Here is a 19,315-nt window from a genome sequence, read left to right as displayed (position 1 = left end):
AAGCAGTGCTTCAACAACAACACAACACTGCAGTGAAAACTGTGGCTCGAACACACACATATGTTTAAGACGGTCACTCGCTTGCTGGTGCTTTTCGTGCCAAGGATAACTGCATCGAACGGGGTGTTCTGGGATAGCTGGCAATACATATCGACCCCACCATGTCTTTAAATCTTCTGTGGCCCTTGCTCAATCCTACCTTTGACTCCTTCAAGCAACAATACTGCCAAAAATTTCGAAAAGTTGAGAGGTTATAGATAAAGTAATTGAATATATTCATCCTTTCATTAAGAAAATCAATTTGGCACTTTCAAGGTTTTTTGACTTGAATTTAGGGCTGGGACTATGCGCATATTCGAATATACGGATATCCGTTGACACGGATAAAATCCGGACGGCATGGATATCCGGTTAATATTCGTTTGTGAAACTATCCGGATATCCGGATTTATGAAGATCCGGTTAATAACCGTATTTTTGGATATACAGTGAAAGCAAAAAATTGATATACCATATATGTTTATTTAACATTAATAACAACAAATTCGTGGGGCATTTAAATCAATTAACAGCGTTTTTTCACAATATAAACAAATGGCACTAGGGCTGATCACATTCACGACGGCGGTGTAGCCGCCACATCTGTCATATTATTTTTACACATATTCTTATTAGCGTCGTTATTTTCAGCGCGACAGAGCAGCACGACAATCAATCACGAAAGCTGTTGTAGCCAGATTAAACCTAATTCTATTTTTGGGAAGCGACAGTGAGTGGCGTCCTTTTTATTTTGTCAATAAAAACTAAAATAGAAGTAAATAACAGATAATAAAAGCTAAAATCATCATTTTGCGCATTTTTTAAACATAACTAATATTTTTTTCTAAATTTTTCATTCAAAGTAATCAAGAAGTCAATGCTTGGCTACGGTTGTCGTCAAGCTTTGCTTTATTGTGGTTGTGGTCTGTAGACGCCGTGTTGAATGTGATCAGCCCTACTGTTCTTATTTTCACTTGTTTGTAAAATTGTAGCTTTTTAATTTTTGACGTTAATTTAATAATCTACAAACATATTTTGTAAATAATTTTTCGATGTTTACTTCGTTCAATTCTGATAGGCAGATATTCAACTTTTATATTCCAGTATCCGGACATACGGATATCCGGATTTTCCGTTTACGTATCCGGATAGCCGAACAGCGGATATTGTAATGTACCATGTCGGATCGCCAGATGTTACAGCGGCAGTGCAATGTTATACGGGCGTGCATGCTAGTTGGACCTGGTCTAAGCTCTTCGGCTGGGGTGGATACTTGTATAAACTATTCACACTGCATACATACATAAACATAATTTTCATGCACTTGATTTTCTTTTAATATAAAATCCTAATATAAACAACAGCAAATTACACATCGGACAATAATCCCAGACAACACAAAATACCAGATAAGCGGACGGACGCATGGAAAATTGTTTCCTACGGGGAACGTAAATTGTAGCGAAACAAGACGACAACAGAACGACAAGAATGGAACTGCATCATGGAGACTCAGATGTTATTCAGTCTCCGCTCTCTCCCTTCCCAACCATTCTACGAGAGTACACCATCTCTCCCGTCCCAACCTAATATAAGAATCAGCGCCTGAGATCACATAGTTTTATACCACTTACACTTTATTCATTTTAATTAAAATTCATTATCGTTACATAACAAAGTATATTGTTTGCAGTGAGAGGAATCGTTTAATATTCTCTCTCAATGCACTAACACTTAAGCAAAACGAATTCAAACATTTAACGAACTCGAACACATATGTGTAAACGAGTTTACACATGCAAATTAAATACAGGAAAATTACCGAAGAGCAAGCGAGAATAAAACCGTTTATAACACTTTCGAACAATTTTATTGAAGTATATGTATGGATGTGCAAAATCAATCAGTTCACTTACCAAAAGGAACAAACGACAACAAAAACAAACACGCCAAATATACAGCGATACGACAGAGGCAATGAAAACTCAGCAAAGAGATTTTGTATTTTGCAAAACACACATACACCACAACCAGTCTTATAACCCTTATGTACGTACCTTTATTAACCCTTGATGATCCCACGTTGTTTGCGCAAACAGCAGGTCCTCACTGGAAATTTGGTGGAATTTTGTTATGTATACGCTATATTCCCGCTTTACACCATGACAATTGTGAATATACTTATGTACTTTTTAGGCAAAAATATTCAAGAATTTAAAATAAAAAAAAAAAAAAAAAAAAAAAAAAAAGACTAAAGAGCCGAACTCGAAATTTGTTTGAGCTTATTCCAAAAAAAATTACGCAAAGGCGTTTTTACATTACGAACATAAAAAAAATTATTTTAGAAAGATTAATTCTTACAGAAATAGATACATGTACATATATGTATCTACGTTGATACTATGTACGTAATTTTATAAAAATGAAGAAATATAGAAATATAAGTATGATGAAATGCCGGAGATTTATGTTGTATGTCTGGTTGTAAATTGGTAGTCAATATAGCTGTAAATAAATACGTGAATAATTTTGGAAATCCGTATTGTAAGTTAGGTATTGCTATGGTTTAAACTGATGCAGATGTGTATAGTTGTAAAGCTAAGTATTCAGCTGAGGTAACTTGTAGATAATCCTATAGAGAAAATAGGTCGCAATTTAGAACTTTGCACAGGGAGTTCCTTATATAGTAATATATAGATATACGTACCAAGAAGGTATTGTACAATACACGAGTTATTGTGAGGAAAAAGTACATATATGGTAGGTGAAGCCACTAAATTTGGCTGAATTGGAGCACCTTCTTCAGCGAACCACCCTCATAAGGGAGTTGGCCATATTCGGCTGAAAATTACTTAACGCCAACTTATTTGTACTTCCTTTTTGGAATATATATAGCGTTTGTTTGCTTGCAAACAATTTAAAAAAATTTTACTTGTGCACTTTAAAAACTTTCCACTTTAGAATATATTATTCATTGAAACTTCTTACACTGAGATGTGTTCTTTGGCACGACTTCGAACAAAATGGACGAGTCTAAGCAAACGTTAATCAGGCGTCACTTTTAAAATTGTATGCAATTCGTTCTTATTTTGCTGTAATGCTCTAAATGTGTTCGCCTTCCATGACATATAACTAATTATATGACAGGAATGCCTTTTATGTACAGTGGAGGTAAAAATTATTAAACCTGCATAGGATTCAAACATAGCACACATCACAAACACAAATTCTAACCAAAAGCTTGTCTACCGTTTGGAATTTGAAAATATGAGTGCTATATATGTAAAAAAAACTGTAATAGTACGAACTAACCCAACGAACTTCTAGGTTAAGATTTATTCTGTGGTTTCACAGTGGTTGTATATCTTTACAGTGAAATGTTCCGAGTAACTTTCCGTCTTCGCCTTCCAATACATAGTACGCCGTACCTTGTTTACTTCGAACCCGCGCCTTGAGAAACGTAGGAGCTAACTTGCTATTGAAGTTCTTGCTTTGGTTACTCTGTGAGAAGTTTCTACGCAAAACCATCTGACCCTCCTTGAAAGAAATTGGTCTTGCCCGTAAATTGTAAATTCTCTCGTTTGTCTTGTAAGATTTTTGTATATTGGTACGCACGGTATCCCGAATTAATGAAAGGGTATTATGTCTTCGTTCAATACTTTGTACGCGGCCTTCTTCCAACATACCAAGATTACGAAGTAACTCATAATTGTTACCGTGTGTCATCATGTGTTGACCAAAGACAGCAAAATATGGGTTTGTTAATGTCGACTGATGAATGGAATTCCGCAAAGAGCAGTTGATGCTACTCAAGTGCTGGTCCCATTCACGCTGATCACCTTTGATGTAGGCGCGAAGTGCTGCATTTATGGAGCGATTGACGCGCTTCGAACTGTTACTTTGCGGAGAGTACGCAGCGGTACACACATGCTTAATGCCACATTTTGTCAAAAAGGTTTCAAATTCACCAGATTTGAACTGGCTGCCATTATCGCTTACCAGAACTTCCGGTACGCCAAATACGTCAAACACATGTTCCTTAAGAAAGTTGACAATAGGTGTCGTTGTGAACTTTTTCAAGGGGCAAAGGAAAGTAAATTTGGATAATTGGTCAAGAACTATCAAAATCCCTATATTTCCGTTCTTGGACCTCGGAAAAGGGCCGATCAAATCTATAAAAAGTCTTTGGAAAATGCGTTCCGTCGATACAAATTTTCCCATCAGAGGTCTCAGTGTTTTTGTCGGATGCTTTGTAGTCTTACACGTGACACATTTTCCTACGTAATCACGCACAGAGCGCAAAAGCCCTGGCCAAAAGAAAAATCGTCTAACACGCTCAACGGTCTTCGCTATGCCACCATGTGAGCTCGTGGGGTGGTCGTGTGCACCTCGTAAAATATCATCTCTCAAGCTTTCAGGTACAACGAGCTTCCAAGACGACTCTTGCTGTTCTACATCTCCTGTGTAGTATTCCGTACGGTGATATATGAAGTTTTCCCGAACTTCAAAATCAGGGTACTTATCTTTATTTACCAAGATCTTGTTCCGAAGATCTGCGTAGTTCGACTCACTAAAAGCTGTGGAAGAAAGGTCAATGATAGGTACATAGTCTGCATTTAAATCGGCTATGTTGACTTCGAACGCTCGCGAAAGAGCATCTGGTACTACATTGTTAGTACCTTTACGGTGTTCAATCCTAAACTTGAACGCTTGCAGCTTGAGAGCCCATCGTGCTAAACGACCGCTTAGATCTGATTGATTCATCAGCCATCGTAAACTCGCATGATCTGTTATTATTTTGAACTCTTGTCCTTCCACGTAAGACCGAAATTTCTTCACAGCTAAAACTGCTGCCAAACATTCTTGCTCAGTGACAGAATAGTTCCGCTGGGCCTTGTTCAATTTTTGAGACATATAAGCGATGGGAACTTCGTCTTCATTCTCATTTAACTGTGCGAGTACTGCTCCTACTCCGTTTTGGCTTGCGTCGCACTGTATAATAAACGGTTTTGTAAAATCAGGGTTAGCTAGAAACGGTGCTGACGTTAGTCGCTGTTTCAGTATGTCAAAAGATTCTTGTGCTTGTACGGTCCAATCAAAGGATTTATTCTTTTTGAGCAGTTCAGTCAGCGGTTGAGTCACGTCTGCAAAGTTTGCTATAAAGCGTCGATACCAGCCTGCCATTCCTAAGAAGCGGCGTAGCTGTCGCACTGATTGAGGTTGTGGAAAATCTACTATAGCCGAAACTTTTGATGGGTCTACTTTAAGTGTTCCATTACCCACAAGGTATCCCAGATATTTTACTTCTTTTAAACAAAATTTACTCTTGCCGACATTTATAGTAAGCCCTGCCTTACGTATCAATAATGCAACTTCTTGTAGTAACTCAACATGCGATGCAAAATCTTCTGAGACTATTAGAAGATCGTCCAAATACACAAATACCCGTTCTTTCAGGTTGTATGGAATTACCTTATCCATCAAGCGACACATCGTTTGAGGAGCGTTGCACAACCCAAACGGCATCACTTTAAATTGATAAAGAGGACGATTGGGAACTGTAAAAGCTGTCATTTCGCGCGACTTGGCCTCTAGTGGAATCTGCCAGAATGCGTCTTTTAGATCCAAGCTAGTAATAAATTCCGCACGAGGTAACCGGCTCAAAATACCGTCTATATGAGGTAATGGATACGCGTCTTTACGTGTTATTTCGTTAACTTTACGACTGTCCAAGCATAATCTAACCTTTCCTGGTTTTCTCACAAGCACTACCGGCGATGACCAAGCACTGCTTGACTCTTCAATTACTCCTAGTTTTAACATGCGCTCAATTTCTACTCCCATCAATTTTTCAATGGCTGGTGAGACAGGAAAATGTCTTTGCTTGATTGGCTTAGCAGTTCCTACGTCTATCTCATGTTCAAGCAATGTAGTCTTACCTAAACCATTCTCCTCGTAGGATGGAAAGCAACTAATGGCCGCATTGAGTTTACGTTGTTGTTCAACTGTCAGATCGTGATGGTTTTCATTAACAGTTGGTAATAAAGTTTCGCTTATTATATGAGGAGCTAGCTGGAACGTTTGCCAAAAATTTACTCCTAAGTATACGTCTTGTGACAAACTGGATATGATATAGAATTCTACGGGTTTTGTATCTTGCTTGTAAGTAGTCATTAACTCAACAACACCTTCTACATTTTGCCTTGTACCGTCTGCGGTTCGTGCAAAAGTTTTCAGTGGTTTAAATGCCAATTCATATTTCTTATTTATTATTTCCTCAGCTAATTTTCCCCCTATACAACTTATTGAAGCCCCCGAGTCTAATAACCCAAGCATGTCGAAGTTCATAATACGAATAGCTGCATATGGTCTAACATCTCCTGGCTTACAAATGATGCTCGATAATAATTGGTTACGTTTAACACCTATCTCTTTCCAAAATTCTTTAGCTCTAAGTGCTGAACGCGTATGCTTAAAAATATGTTCGCGCCTAGTTTTATATTCCTTAAGACGTTCATGAAAAGGTTTGATAGGATGTACTCGTGGTAAATCCAATAAATCCTTTGTCACATTTGGTGGTCTTAAAACTTGTACTAATTCTGGCTCTGCGCTTGCAGAGGTTTCGGATGTTTGCGGTTGTCGTTGCAAACATCCCGTAGCGCGTTTCCCGACTTGTTGCAATTTGGACAAGTTGGTAAAAAGAATGCTATTAACCCGCACCCATAACAAAACACACGCCGCGGCTTAATGCATTGTTTGTAATTGTGTCCCGCCTCGTCACAATTCCAACACTTCCTATTGGCTAAATCTGATACTGCTGATATTTCATCGGAAGCGTTGTTAACTTCCTCATTAATATCCACGTGTTTGACTTCCGAAATTTGTCTGCCTGGAACTCGAAATTGCTTAAAAGGAACTTTTTGTGCACCTTGCACAGTGTCAAAGAAATTTTCGCGTCTTAGGCAAGCACGACGTAAATCGTTGAGAGATGTAATGTCGAAATGTAATAATTCTAATCGCACATCAGGTTTGAGATTTTGTATTAAAGTTTCCACGAGCTCTCTTTCAGACAACGGAGTGCTTAGTGAATCACACAGACATAATACACCTTCTAGAAATTTTTCAAAAGGCTCATTCGGTTTTTGTTTCCTGTTGCGAATAGTTTCTTTAATGTCAAAATCTGTACGAATATCCCTAAAGTTTCTTTTCAGAGCATCACAGAATGAAAACCATTCAAATACTCCATTAGCGCGATGGTATCGCCAAAACCAATTTTTGGCCTTACCCTCAAACAAAATATGTGCGTTTTGGCAAAGGGCATCAAAGTCGCCACGTAATGATGACGTTGTTAATGCGTTCACCCTATAAATAAATTCGCTAACAGATATGCCCTGAGAAGAACCATCAAAAACTAATTTCCAATTTGAAATTATCTTAGCGATTCCACCTGCTGATAAAAACGTTTCTGCGCTTTGCGATCGAGCAGAACGCGTACGCGTAGCTTCTGTGTAGTAAGGTGTCGGATCAGCGGAAGATTGTCCTACCCTACTATTTTGTAAATTAACAGCTGTCCTGCCCTGACTGGGTAAATCATCGCGAGGTCGTGACTGATTTAGGTTCATCGCTGAAAAATTACCTTCTAAAGAATTTGTTAATAACCTTTCAATGGTATTTTGAATATCGCGTGTTACTAATTCTTGTTGTCGACGCACTACAGTTTCTACTACTTCTTCTATACGGTCAAGATCATTCTGTTGGGTCAGTCTATTTTGGTTCAATCGGTTAATGCGAGAATTACGATTTTGTCGACGCGATATGCTCGAATCCCCTGTGTTATTTACTTCACCATGTTCTAGTGAAGCCGTGTCTGACACTGCTAAACGTCTATGAGTGATTCGTCCCCCCATAGAAATGGGTTCTGATATGGGTTCTAGAGATATATTTTGTCCACCGTGATTGGTCATAAAATTACTATCAATTTGTCTGCGACAAAGTGGACAAGAATTGCTACTATATACCCACCTTGCTATACATTCTCCATGAAATCTGTGCTGACAAGGAGTAATTACCATGTCAGAATCCACCAAAGTTTCATTGCAAATGGTACACAATGAATCTTGTGCATCCTCTACTTCTAAATTTTCATCACTGCGATGAACAGGCATTTTGTTACAATCGCAAAAAAAATTGTTAATCAAACTAAAGATAAAAAAAAAATACCGAAGATTCTTCGACAAAGCTCACATTCACCGAAAATTATTTCCTTGTTAAATCTTTGAAGTATTATTGTTACTACAATCCGATTAAATTATGAATATCTTTATTATTTTCGATTTATAAAGTATTTGTTAAAATTTGTAGTTAAAATTATATATAAGTGCTTTTACTGCTAAATATGAATTCTTTCAGCAAAAATTTAATCCAAATAAAAAAATCTCGGTAATTTCTATGTGATCCCACGCTGACTTCCAGTGGCCGCCGTGTTCCCTTCTTCTCGTCTGCTTCGCGAATGAAAATAAAACAATTGTGTGCCAGATCTTTGCTAACTGCTATTATTTGCAAACACTCAACTTATCCAAAGCCGACCATATGTTTACAAAAGTATAACAGTTTGAGGAGATTGAAATTCAGAAGCAATTCAATGGTAGAGTGTAACAAACATATTACTTTAACTCTATTCCAAAAGAAAAGCAAATGAGGTCAATCACCCCAGTGAGAAATTGTTCGTCAAAATATGACTGAATGTGGTTAAGAAAACGGCCTCCGCATTTTAACCTAATTCCAACACTCTGTCACCCCTGACACTGATAAACAGATAAAATTTTATTCGGGTACCCGCGAAAGCGAGGGCCCCTAGTTGGGCGCCATTTTTATGTAATGTACCATGTCGGATCGCCAGATGTTACAGCGGCAGTGCAATGTTATACGGGCGTGCATGCTAGTTGGACCTGGTCTAAGCTCTTCGGCTGGGGTGGATACTTGTATAAACTATTCACACTGCATACATACATAAACATAATTTTCATGCACTTGATTTTCTTTTAATATAAAATCCTAATATAAACAACAGCAAATTACACATCGGACAATAATCCCAGACAACACAAAATACCAGATAAGCGGACGGACGCATGGAAAATTGTTTCCTACGGGGAACGTAAATTGTAGCGAAACAAGACGACAACAGAACGACAAGAATGGAACTGCATCATGGAGACTCAGATGTTATTCAGTCTCCGCTCTCTCCCTTCCCAACCATTCTACGAGAGTACACCATCTCTCCCGTCCCAACCTAATATAAGAATCAGCGCCTGAGATCACATAGTTTTATACCACTTACACTTTATTCATTTTAATTAAAATTCATTATCGTTACATAACAAAGTATATTGTTTGCAGTGAGAGGAATCGTTTAATATTCTCTCTCAATGCACTAACACTTAAGCAAAACGAATTCAAACATTTAACGAACTCGAACACATATGTGTAAACGAGTTTACACATGCAAATTAAATACAGGAAAATTACCGAAGAGCAAGCGAGAATAAAACCGTTTATAACACTTTCGAACAATTTTATTGAAGTATATGTATGGATGTGCAAAATCAATCAGTTCACTTACCAAAAGGAACAAACGACAACAAAAACAAACACGCCAAATATACAGCGATACGACAGAGGCAATGAAAACTCAGCAAAGAGATTTTGTATTTTGCAAAACACACATACACCACAACCAGTCTTATAACCCTTATGTACGTACCTTTATTAACCCTTGATGATCCCACGTTGTTTGCGCAAACAGCAGGTCCTCACTGGAAATTTGGTGGAATTTTGTTATGTATACGCTATATTCCCGCTTTACACCATGACAATTGTGAATATACTTATGTACTTTTTAGGCAAAAATATTCAAGAATTTAAAATAAAAAAAAAAAAAAAAAAAAAAAAAAAAAGACTAAAGAGCCGAACTCGAAATTTGTTTGAGCTTATTCCAAAAAAAATTACGCAAAGGCGTTTTTACATTACGAACATAAAAAAAATTATTTTAGAAAGATTAATTCTTACAGAAATAGATACATGTACATATATGTATCTACGTTGATACTATGTACGTAATTTTATAAAAATGAAGAAATATAGAAATATAAGTATGATGAAATGCCGGAGATTTATGTTGTATGTCTGGTTGTAAATTGGTAGTCAATATAGCTGTAAATAAATACGTGAATAATTTTGGAAATCCGTATTGTAAGTTAGGTATTGCTATGGTTTAAACTGATGCAGATGTGTATAGTTGTAAAGCTAAGTATTCAGCTGAGGTAACTTGTAGATAATCCTATAGAGAAAATAGGTCGCAATTTAGAACTTTGCACAGGGAGTTCCTTATATAGTAATATATAGATATACGTACCAAGAAGGTATTGTACAATACACGAGTTATTGTGAGGAAAAAGTACATATATGGTAGGTGAAGCCACTAAATTTGGCTGAATTGGAGCACCTTCTTCAGCGAACCACCCTCATAAGGGAGTTGGCCATATTCGGCTGAAAATTACTTAACGCCAACTTATTTGTACTTCCTTTTTGGAATATATATAGCGTTTGTTTGCTTGCAAACAATTTAAAAAAATTTTACTTGTGCACTTTAAAAACTTTCCACTTTAGAATATATTATTCATTGAAACTTCTTACACTGAGATGTGTTCTTTGGCACGACTTCGAACAAAATGGACGAGTCTAAGCAAACGTTAATCAGGCGTCACTTTTAAAATTGTATGCAATTCGTTCTTATTTTGCTGTAATGCTCTAAATGTGTTCGCCTTCCATGACATATAACTAATTATATGACAGGAATGCCTTTTATGTACAGTGGAGGTAAAAATTATTAAACCTGCATAGGATTCAAACATAGCACACATCACAATATCCAGATTTCCCATTTATGAATCCGGATATCCGGATAGCCGAATTTTTTGCTAACTATCCGGTTATTCGAATATCCGGTTTATCCGGATAGTTGAAAAATCCGGGTGCAGTTCACAGCCCTACTTGAATTCACATATCTTCATATTATTTGTATAACATAGGGGGGTATTACTAACACCGGGATACGGTAATATCGTATTAATTTTTCTTTTTGTTCTAATTTTTAGAAACGACACATCTTGTCGCCGTAAACTCTGGTACATTCAAAGTGAATGCTGCCAAAAAGAATTCGAAAATTAAAGTTGTTAACGTAAATTGGTTATGGACATGTGCTGAACGTTGGGAACATGTTGATGAGCGGTTATTTCCTTTGGATCGCAAAACGAAAAGTAGACAACGAAAGCCACCTGCGCATTGCCATAGTCCAGAGCATGTTGTAAATTATAGTGACAAATCTGAGATATCACCATCTAGCAGCGCACAACAACAACAAGCCAAAGCACCCGAAAAGTTCATCGACACAATTAATCCCCTGCTATCGTTTTCAAATGCAGATTTGGCCGATATGAATAAAGAGTTCGATCAGTTTTTTGAATCCGATTCATCTAGTGAGGATGAACACATAAATATTGGTAACAAATTATTGAAATAAAAAAAACGAAATAAACGCTTAGCATATTTATCTTCCTGTTTGCAGAGAATCCGCCTGTAGACAAGACATTACGTAAACGAAGACGTGAAGAAAAGGAACAAGATAGAACACGCGAATTTTTTACGCGCGCATCAGATATAATTATGGGCACAGCAAGTAACGAGGATGTTGATAGGAGTACAGATGGTGAAGAAAATGATGATGATGATGATGATGAAACACCAAGCACAAAATTTCGACGAGGTATGAACTTTTATTATTATTTCGATAAATCAATAAAATAGAAATAAATGTTTGGTTACCTTAGGTGAGAAATTACCATCTGATTTAGAAATGGGTTCCGATTCGGAAGACGGTAGCCGTGGTAATGAGGACAGTGAAGATGATGGTGAATGGAATATGATGGGTGCCGCGCTGGAACGCGAATTTCTTGGGCTTGATGATTAGTTTATAGTTTTGGTGTGTGTAAATTTTGTGAAATTTAAGTATAATTTATTTCAAGTTTCCCACTTGATGAATCCTGAGGCGTTTTTTATTTGATACTACTTTTGCACATGTTTAGTCAGTACGCTTAAAAAGCTTCTGATTTTTAAAATCTATGTGCGCATTCGTATATATACATAAGTAAGTATGAAATGTTACTAACTAAATTGAAAGCAATTTTAAAAGAATAAACATTAAGACAGAGTTGCATTACTTTTTTTTATTTATTTATTTATTTATTTTCCGTTCCACCACGAACTTGTTTAAATCGACTGATACGCTTTTTAGGAGTGTGGGCATCGATATATTTGCAATCTGGAAGAGGTTCTGGTTCGCATAAGGGCTTTTCGACAACTTCATTCATCACCTAAAAATTTATCAAAAATTTTTTATTTATTTTAATAAGTCAATGGACTTCAATCCTTACATACTATGATACAAACTAAAATTAAAAGATAATTATTTGAAAAATAATACATGGTACTTAGATAGCAGATTTTAAAATATTTAACAGTTTCGCTTTTGGAGAAAAGTCCAGAGTTACAACAGTACTGATAGGGTTAAGCCCACGGAGAGCACGAGCAATGGGAGCATTGCTGGAATAGTGGGTTTTAAAATTGTCACAATAAAAAAAAGCTACGAAGATACCTCCGAGGAATATTAAATCGAATCCTATCCAATAAATATGGACAGTCAACGGACCCATTAATAATATTGTGATCAATATTAGCAACACTAAGGCATACTATCATCTCTAAGCCGATACTAAGCAGTCACTTGTATCTACATAAACAAATCAATCATTATGTCTACACATATGTACATACAGCAACGGAGAGATACTCACAAAAGTATGCAACCATCGCGCATATTGCTATGCGAGAAGCTATTGTAACGAATTTACTGCAATTCCGCTTATTTCAAATGTTCTACCAAGGTTCGAATAATGCAAAATGTTCTTTATTAGACTACTTTCAAAATAACACTTCTATTGCTCGAAAGATAGCGTGCTTAATCAAAACTGATTCTCGCGCCTCTACTGTTGCCACCTTTTATACTCACCCTTATTGTCATTGTCGTCGTCGTCACTGAACGACGCTGTTTTGACAGACGACAGAAGGAAAATTTGTAAGTAAAACATTTCTTTTTTAATTAATTAAATATACAAATATGTAATATGCATGGTTTTTTTTTAGATATTCAAAATGAAAATAACGAGGGCGCAATAATTCGAGGTTCTTGTAGCTGGGCTAGAAAAAATCGGAGTTATTTCTGATTTTTTTTTCTATTCAGTCTAAGCTCCTCTTTATTATTTTCGTCACTAGAGCTCATAATAAAACAATTTTGTAAAATCTTGAAATGAAATATTTAAACAAATCTCAAATCGCGAAAAAAGATACAGAAATAGTAAAAAAAAATCTAACAGCTGATCCAGAAATGGCAGAGATGGTATATTTTCCTTTCGTTTTATCGATAAATTGTCGTCGTCGTCTCAACAAGCTTAGCCAATACCGATTTGGTGTCGAAGTGACGACGACGTCGATACGATGTGACGTCGACTGAAATACGACGACGATGTCGACGACGACAATGACAATAAGGGTGAATGCCACGAACAGTGCAGCAACTTTATCTTCGGCATTCCAGTTGTTTACTGCTGCGGTCTTTTCAAACTGTAGCTTAAAGACCTGGAAAGGAACAGAGCCGTCAAAAGATGTTTTTTTTTACCTTTGGATTACTCGTTGAAACTGCTGGGCGATTTAGTTGCAACTGCTCGATACGTCCTCTCAAGGCATCCACCTCGGCCTCGATTTTTTCTTCAAACTGTAAAATTTTTGTATCTTTCGCCTCCAACTTAGAGGAAATACGTCCTTGCCCTTCCAGTTGAGCAGAGATCTGCGATGATATCTGTGCTGAAATTTGCGCCGACATTTCGGATATTCGTGCTTCTTGTGCTTCAATCTTCGCTATTATTTCAGATGACATTTCTGCAATACGTGTCTCCTGTGATTCCATCTTGGATGCCATATATGTCTTCTGTTCTTCCATCTTGGACGTTATGCGTGTCTCCTGCGATTCCAGTTGAGATGCAATTTGCGACGACATTGATGTCACTGTCGATGTTTGTGCAGATATTGCAGCCAATATCATGTTCAAGTCTGTGCTCGTAACTATCTGCGATGTTTCATTTTTCTCTCAAATTTTTGTTGTATCTTCGCCATCAAGAGGAAAGACATACTCTTCCACGTTAATTCCTTCTGCTTCCATTGCCTCTCGTAGTCGTGCTTGAAGTTCGATTTTAATGCCGCTTGTATTCAATCCACGGCTCTCCAACTCCTTCTTCAGCTGCTGGATCTTCAATTCACTCCACTTTGCCATGTCCAAGTTGTATTCGAAGTCTTCGGAATTTATTCAACCATTCCTCTTCTGACACCAATTGTAACGAATTTACTGCAATTCCGCTTATTTCAAATCTTCTACTAAGGTTCGAATCACTAAACTGTTGAATAAATAACTTCAATATTCGATAATGCAAAATGGTCTTTATTAGACTACTTTCAAAATAACACTTCTATTGCTCGACAGATGCGTGCTTAATCAAAACTGATTCTCGCGCCTCTACTGTTGTCACCTTTTATACTGTCTGGTTTCCTCGTTGCATACTTCTAGGCTTTTCCATTCCAGAACTTACTAGTTAGTTATCAGCTACAAAATCACCAGCCACAACTACGTTTATAGCTACTCATATGCGCGTGAGTAATACTTGCACAAATTATTGCCCTCTCTTGTAAGCACCTCACCACTAAATTCTAGAAGAAGAAACGCCTAGAAGTATGCGAACGACACAGCAGAGAGTATAAAAGGAGCAAAAGCTGAGTAAGCAAATTTTTGGCACGCTATCAGTTGCGAAGTGAAGTTTAATTGTGAAGTACTTTCAAAGCAGTCTAAAAAAGACCATTTTGTAATACAGAATATTGGAGTGTTTTATTCAACACTTAAGCGATACGAACGTAAGCAGAAGTTTGCAAATAAGCGGAGTTCCCTGAAATTCGTTACAATATCATACGTAAATGGCAAGCAGAGTATTGATCTCCGATTTTCTAAAGACTTAAGGCTTAAAAGCAGAAGTCGCACAGAGTAGGCGGGTGTAGGGTCTGAGAAGTTTAAGGGACGAAGGGCAAATTTGAGAAAAAATTTTTGTATTCTTTCAATTCTGGGAATAGCAGTGTGACTACTTGGTCTCCAAATAAATACGCCATATTCCAGATGAGACCTAACAAAAGACGTGTAAAGTAGCTTAAAGGTGTAGGGATCAGAGAATTTGGCAGCATTGCGCTTCACAAAGCAAAGCATAGACTATGATTTAGAGGTTATGAAATTTATGTGCTTACTAAAAGAAAACTTATTGTCAAAGACAACACCAAGGTCCTTAATCTCATTAACAAATTGAAGCGCACAATTAGAAATACTATATAATTTGTAGTTAGAAGATTAATTGCCTCCGAGTAGGTCATTTGAAAGCATTTGGACGGATTCAAAGAGATACGAGAGTTCAGGCACCATTGGTGCCACTTAATAATATCATTTTGCAACATTAAGACATCATCTGGCGTCTTAATGGCAGAAACTAGCTTTACGTCATCGGCGTATAGCAAACACTTCGCGAATGAAAAGCAACTATTAACGTCATTAATAAATAAGATAAATAAAAGTGGACCTAATATACTCCCTTGGGGAACCCCAGAAGTGGCTACAAACGGACTAGACGAATGTTCATCTATGGAAACAACACACTGCCTGTTACTTAAATAAGACTTTATTCATAAAAGAAACGAAGAGTGGAAACCAAGGCAACCTAATTTTTTAATTAAAACACTATGATGGATTCCATCAAAAGCTCTTGAAAAGTCAGTATAAATGCAATCAACCTGAAAACCTGCGGAAAAAGATTCAACACAATATTCACTAAAAACAGCAAGATTAGAAACTGTTGATCTACCAGCGACAAAGCCATGCTGGAAGGGAGATATTAAAGACTTAACCGCAAAACTCAACTTAGCATTAACAGCATGCTCAAAAATTTTGGAAATGGTAGAAAGCTTTGATATAGGTCTGTAATTACGCACATCATTTTTGTTAACACTTTTAAAGACGGGGGTAATAGAGGTGAGCTTCCACTCGTCAATGAACGTGCCGAAAGATAGATATTTATTAAAAATTATTCTTAAAGGAAAAACTGGAGTCGGGCAGTTTATAACAGGACTGGAGAAAGCCCATCAACGTCTCTTTGAGACGAAGATTTAAGTTTGAGAATAGCATTACTAATATCATAAGAAGAGAGACAGAGGGTACCAAAGTTTAGAGCGTCGGCAGAAAAATTTGACTTAAAAAAACTCCACAAATAAGTTGGCTGTATCACATGGTGTTCGCGCTGAGTGGCCATCAAGGAAGACTCCAGACGGTATACTGGAGCAACCTTTTTTGGACTTGATATAGCTTCAAAATATTTTCGGATTTAATTTATATTAGACTCGATTGTATGAATATTGTTGGTATGCAGAAGCTTATCCAAATTGTTAAATTTCTTCAAATATTGCTTTGTATTTAGTGAAGAACAAATGTTTCTTCGTATTTTGTTTTGTTGATTTTCCGACAGGGTGGATAAATGATGTATATTGGAACGATTTTCCGTCATCCCTTGTCAAATTAGGTTTTGAGACAAACCGGTTTCGGCGTTGTGCTATCATCAGTGTCGATTTTCGTTCTGATCTGTTGTTGTCGTTTGTCCTGTATTTATAGTTCGTAGGTACATGAGCAGGTATTGTCAAAATGTATGCTTGTGTATATTTAGTTATGTGTATGTGCTGTGTGCATTCAGAACCGAGGGTGATTTACTAATCGTTTTGTGTGGCTAAATGGGGTAGGTAATAATCCGTAATTTTAGCCGCTTGACCTTCTTTGTGGGTTTGTTTTTTTGGTGTGTTAATTGTTTTGTGTTTGTTTGTTGTTGTGTGTTTGTCTGTTGTACCTGTGTGATTACTTTGTTTCTTATAAACAAGTATTAAAGGCTCGAATATTGTGTCAGAAATTGTGTTAATCTGTTCGTTTATTATTCTACCGTTGAATGTTTTCTGTTTGTAGATTTCCATGTTTTCGAGTACGTTAAGACGTCGGCCTTTTGCTTGTATGTGAAGAACCCTCACTGTTTCATTGATGTTTGCTGGGATTCGCGAAGTTAGACTCAGGTATAATGTTTGGATTCCGTATTTTTATGTTGTAACCTCTAATATGTTCTCTGAACCTCGTTCTTATTTGCCGTCCTGTTTATCCAATGTAACTATGCTGGCATCCGCAGGTAAGCTTGTATACGCCGTGGCTGCTAAACGGATCCTCTGAGTTAGTGTTAGTTCTTAGTTTTCGCCCTAGATTTTTCGATGTTTTGAATGCTGTGTTAATGTTGTATTTTATAAAGAAGTTTGCCAATTCATATGTTGCTTTTCCAGTATATGTCATAGTCGTCCAGCTATTATTTCCCTTTTCATTATTTCTTTTTGGTTCTCCATTTGTCCTTCTGAGCTTATCTACTAGTGCTTTTTTACATCCGTTGTTTGCAGCGATATTATATATGACCTCAAGTTCTCTCTTATATTCCTCTTGTGTAAGAGGTGTTCTTTCAAGTCTATGTACCAAGTGCCTAATCCTCCGTCTTCTTCGGTTTCCATTGTAAGTTTTATATTTCCGTGCTGCTTGTTGAGGTACTCCAGCACAAGCTCTTCGTTATTAGTAGTTAAAACGCATATTATATTATCCACGTATCTAGCATAAAATTACACGCCTAATTTGGACTTCAGCTCCTGTATGTACTTTTCTTCCAGATTTTGCATGAACACTTCCATAAGAATTGCTGATGTGGGGCTTCCCATTCCAAGACCGTTTGTTTGTTTATATATTTTATTGTTGGATTGAGAATAGTTTTGACGTAAAGTGGTTCCTAGCGTATTTGTGATTTGCATACTTTTCACTTTGTTTTTTGTATTATGAACTATTGTTGAGCTAACTATGTCCAAAATTTCCGATAGTGGTATTGATGGGTATAGATCTTGTATGTCAAAAGATACCAATTTGCTATTCTTTGTTAGCTCTACGGTCTCAAGTCTCCCTATTAGTTCTGTTGTGTTAGCTATTGCATATTCGTTCCTTAGCTCTAGAGTATCTTTCAATATCGTTTTTAAATATGTGGACAGTTTGTAACATGGTGCCGATGTAAAATTAATGATGAGTCTCATTGGCGTGTCCGGCTAGTGGATTGTTGGTAGCGCAATCAGTGGAGGAGCCGAAAGGTTTATTTGGACCAATCTATGTACCATGTTAGAATCTACTATATTTGTTGCATGTTTTATTGCAACTTTGATTTGTTTTTGGTATTCATCTGTGGGATCCTCTCTCATTCTACGACATTTCATTTCCTCTGTGAATGGTTCTTCGTATGTTTAAACTTACGCAAATATTTCTTTCTGAGATTCTTAAATTTTTTCGACTCTTTCGTATACCACGGAAGTTTGTAAAGCCTTATTCTACTCATAGGAATTTAATGCAGACAGCGATTTAATAGAATAGATTTGAAAGTTAGGAAACTATTAGAAGTATCAAGTCCCTCAACTATCACTTCCCAGTCTATTTCAGATAAAAAACCATTATAACTGGGAAAATCAAACGAATTAAAATTAAAAGTAAATCTGCTTTTAGAAGTATGCTGTAAAACTAAAATTAATGACCAAGGGACCAAGGGTAGGTGATGCCTGTCCTTGTAAGTGATTGCATTTGAACATTTACTGATTTCACAATTAACATCGTCACTAATAAATATGAGATCGAGTAATCTATTTAAAGTATTAAAACATTTGTTGATTTGCAATAAATTAAGACTAAATTTAAATAAATACTTAGGATATTTGGCCGTGTATCTGTTTCATTTTGCATCGTGCTAGTTTTAAAAAACTTTCTTCTAATCGAAAAAGGTTTATCAAAATTTTGTATGTTGCTTTGCCAGGGACTCGAGCCGTGGACCTTTGGTGTGATAGGCGGAGAACGCTACCACCACACCACTGCATAAAAATTAATCAACAAAACGTTTCACTATATTATTCAATTTTTATTCATGTAAATTTTTATTTTTATTTTAGTGCCATGCAAGCCTACACACAAGATAAA

At 36.8% G+C, this 19,315-nt stretch overlaps 2 protein-coding genes across 3 annotated transcripts in view; one reads left to right on the top strand and one right to left on the bottom strand.

Moving 5' to 3' along the window:
• Fcp1 (RNA polymerase II subunit A C-terminal domain phosphatase Fcp1) overlaps positions 1-12,313 on the top strand; it is a 50,126-nt gene extending 37,813 nt beyond the window's left edge. For both annotated transcript variants that reach the window (XM_067776725.1, XM_067776726.1), the window contains 3 exons: positions 11,196-11,600; positions 11,666-11,863; positions 11,928-12,313. In XM_067776725.1, coding sequence (XP_067632826.1) covers positions 11,196-11,600; positions 11,666-11,863; positions 11,928-12,067 — 743 coding nt within the window. In that variant the 3' untranslated portion in view covers positions 12,068-12,313. The remainder of the gene's footprint in view (positions 1-11,195; positions 11,601-11,665; positions 11,864-11,927) is intronic.
• The window catches only part of uri (unconventional prefoldin RPB5 interactor), a 59,169-nt gene continuing 51,954 nt past the window's right edge, over positions 12,101-19,315 (bottom strand). Inside the window, exon 5 of the mRNA XM_067776728.1 lies at positions 12,101-12,470. Within this exon, the coding sequence (XP_067632829.1) occupies positions 12,336-12,470 (135 nt within the window). The 3' untranslated portion in view covers positions 12,101-12,335. The remainder of the gene's footprint in view (positions 12,471-19,315) is intronic.

The sequence above is a fragment of the Eurosta solidaginis genome, chromosome 3 (genome assembly GCF_040869045.1).
Source record: "Eurosta solidaginis isolate ZX-2024a chromosome 3, ASM4086904v1, whole genome shotgun sequence".
Classification (NCBI taxonomy): domain Eukaryota; kingdom Metazoa; phylum Arthropoda; class Insecta; order Diptera; family Tephritidae; genus Eurosta; species Eurosta solidaginis.
Note: the sequence above shows the minus strand (reverse complement) of the source record. Positions and strands in the feature narration are given on the sequence as shown.